General features: G+C 45.0%; 1 protein-coding gene across 1 annotated transcript in view; it reads left to right on the top strand.

Annotated features, from left to right (window-relative positions):
* The window catches only part of LOC106820332 (NGFI-A-binding protein homolog), a gene marked incomplete at both ends in the record, with an annotated part of 1,813 nt that extends 1,267 nt beyond the window's left edge, over positions 1 to 546 (top strand). Inside the window, 1 exon segment of the mRNA XM_014824858.1 lies at positions 350 to 546. Coding sequence (XP_014680344.1) covers positions 350 to 546 — 197 coding nt within the window.
* Between the last annotated feature and the right edge of the window lie 356 nt (positions 547 to 902).

Here is a 902-nt window from a genome sequence, read left to right as displayed (position 1 = left end):
GATATCAGAGAGAGAGAGAGAGAGAGGAGAGAGTGAGAGAGAGAGAGATGACTGGAGAGTAGACGAGAGACGAGAGAGGAAGCAGAGGAGAGAGAGAGAGGAGGGTGAGCAGGGGGTGATGAGAGAGAGGGTTAATGCATGAGCACGAGATGAGAGAAAAGAGAGTGTGAGAGTACAGGTATAGAATAGTGATAGATAGAGGAGACGAGAGAGGAGAGACGAGAGAGAGAGAGACGAGCAGAGAGAGAGTAGAGTAGACGAGAGAGAGATGATAAAGAAGAGAGGGAGAACTAGACAAACAGAAATGGAACGACAATGAATATAATTGTGTTTATTCGCCAATTCGCAGCGCTGTTTCAGAAGGACATCATCTCCAAGTCGCCGAGCATCACAGATCCGTTGCCAAAACCAGTGGCGATAACAGTTTATGGTCAGAATAACAACAGTGTGGTTCCTGCTGCGTCTAACACCACGCCGCCCCATAGCAGGCTGGTCGTGACCACACCTCCAACAAGCAGCAGGACAGGAACACCTGCTCCTGATGAGGCAAGTCCCAGTATCTCCGTTTTTGCAATATATGATTGGATTCTAATGTTATATGATTGGAGTATATGTTGATAATTGGCTTCTTGTTTATCTTTAGCATCCTTGTGCATGTAATTCATGTTGAGAGAGTTACACGGTAGCAAAAGGGACTGATTTTATCATAATGAAATAGCTATAGCCGACACTTATTTTTACGAGTAAGTAGTAGGATAAGGAGCGAGTAAGGTTGGAGTGTGTGTCATCGCATATAAGGAAGCCATCACGTGACATCATCACTTTCTAAGGCGGCTTCTTATATGCGATGACACAGAAAGTGATGATGTCACGTGATGTAAGGCAGCTTCCTTATATGCGAT

This window comes from Priapulus caudatus, unplaced genomic scaffold, assembly GCF_000485595.1.
Source record: "Priapulus caudatus unplaced genomic scaffold, Priapulus_caudatus-5.0.1 Scaffold11136, whole genome shotgun sequence".
In the NCBI taxonomy this organism is placed as follows: Eukaryota; Metazoa; Priapulida; class Priapulimorpha; order Priapulimorphida; family Priapulidae; genus Priapulus; species Priapulus caudatus.
The sequence above is the reverse complement of the archived record's forward strand: the minus strand, read 5'-3'. Positions and strand labels throughout refer to the sequence as shown.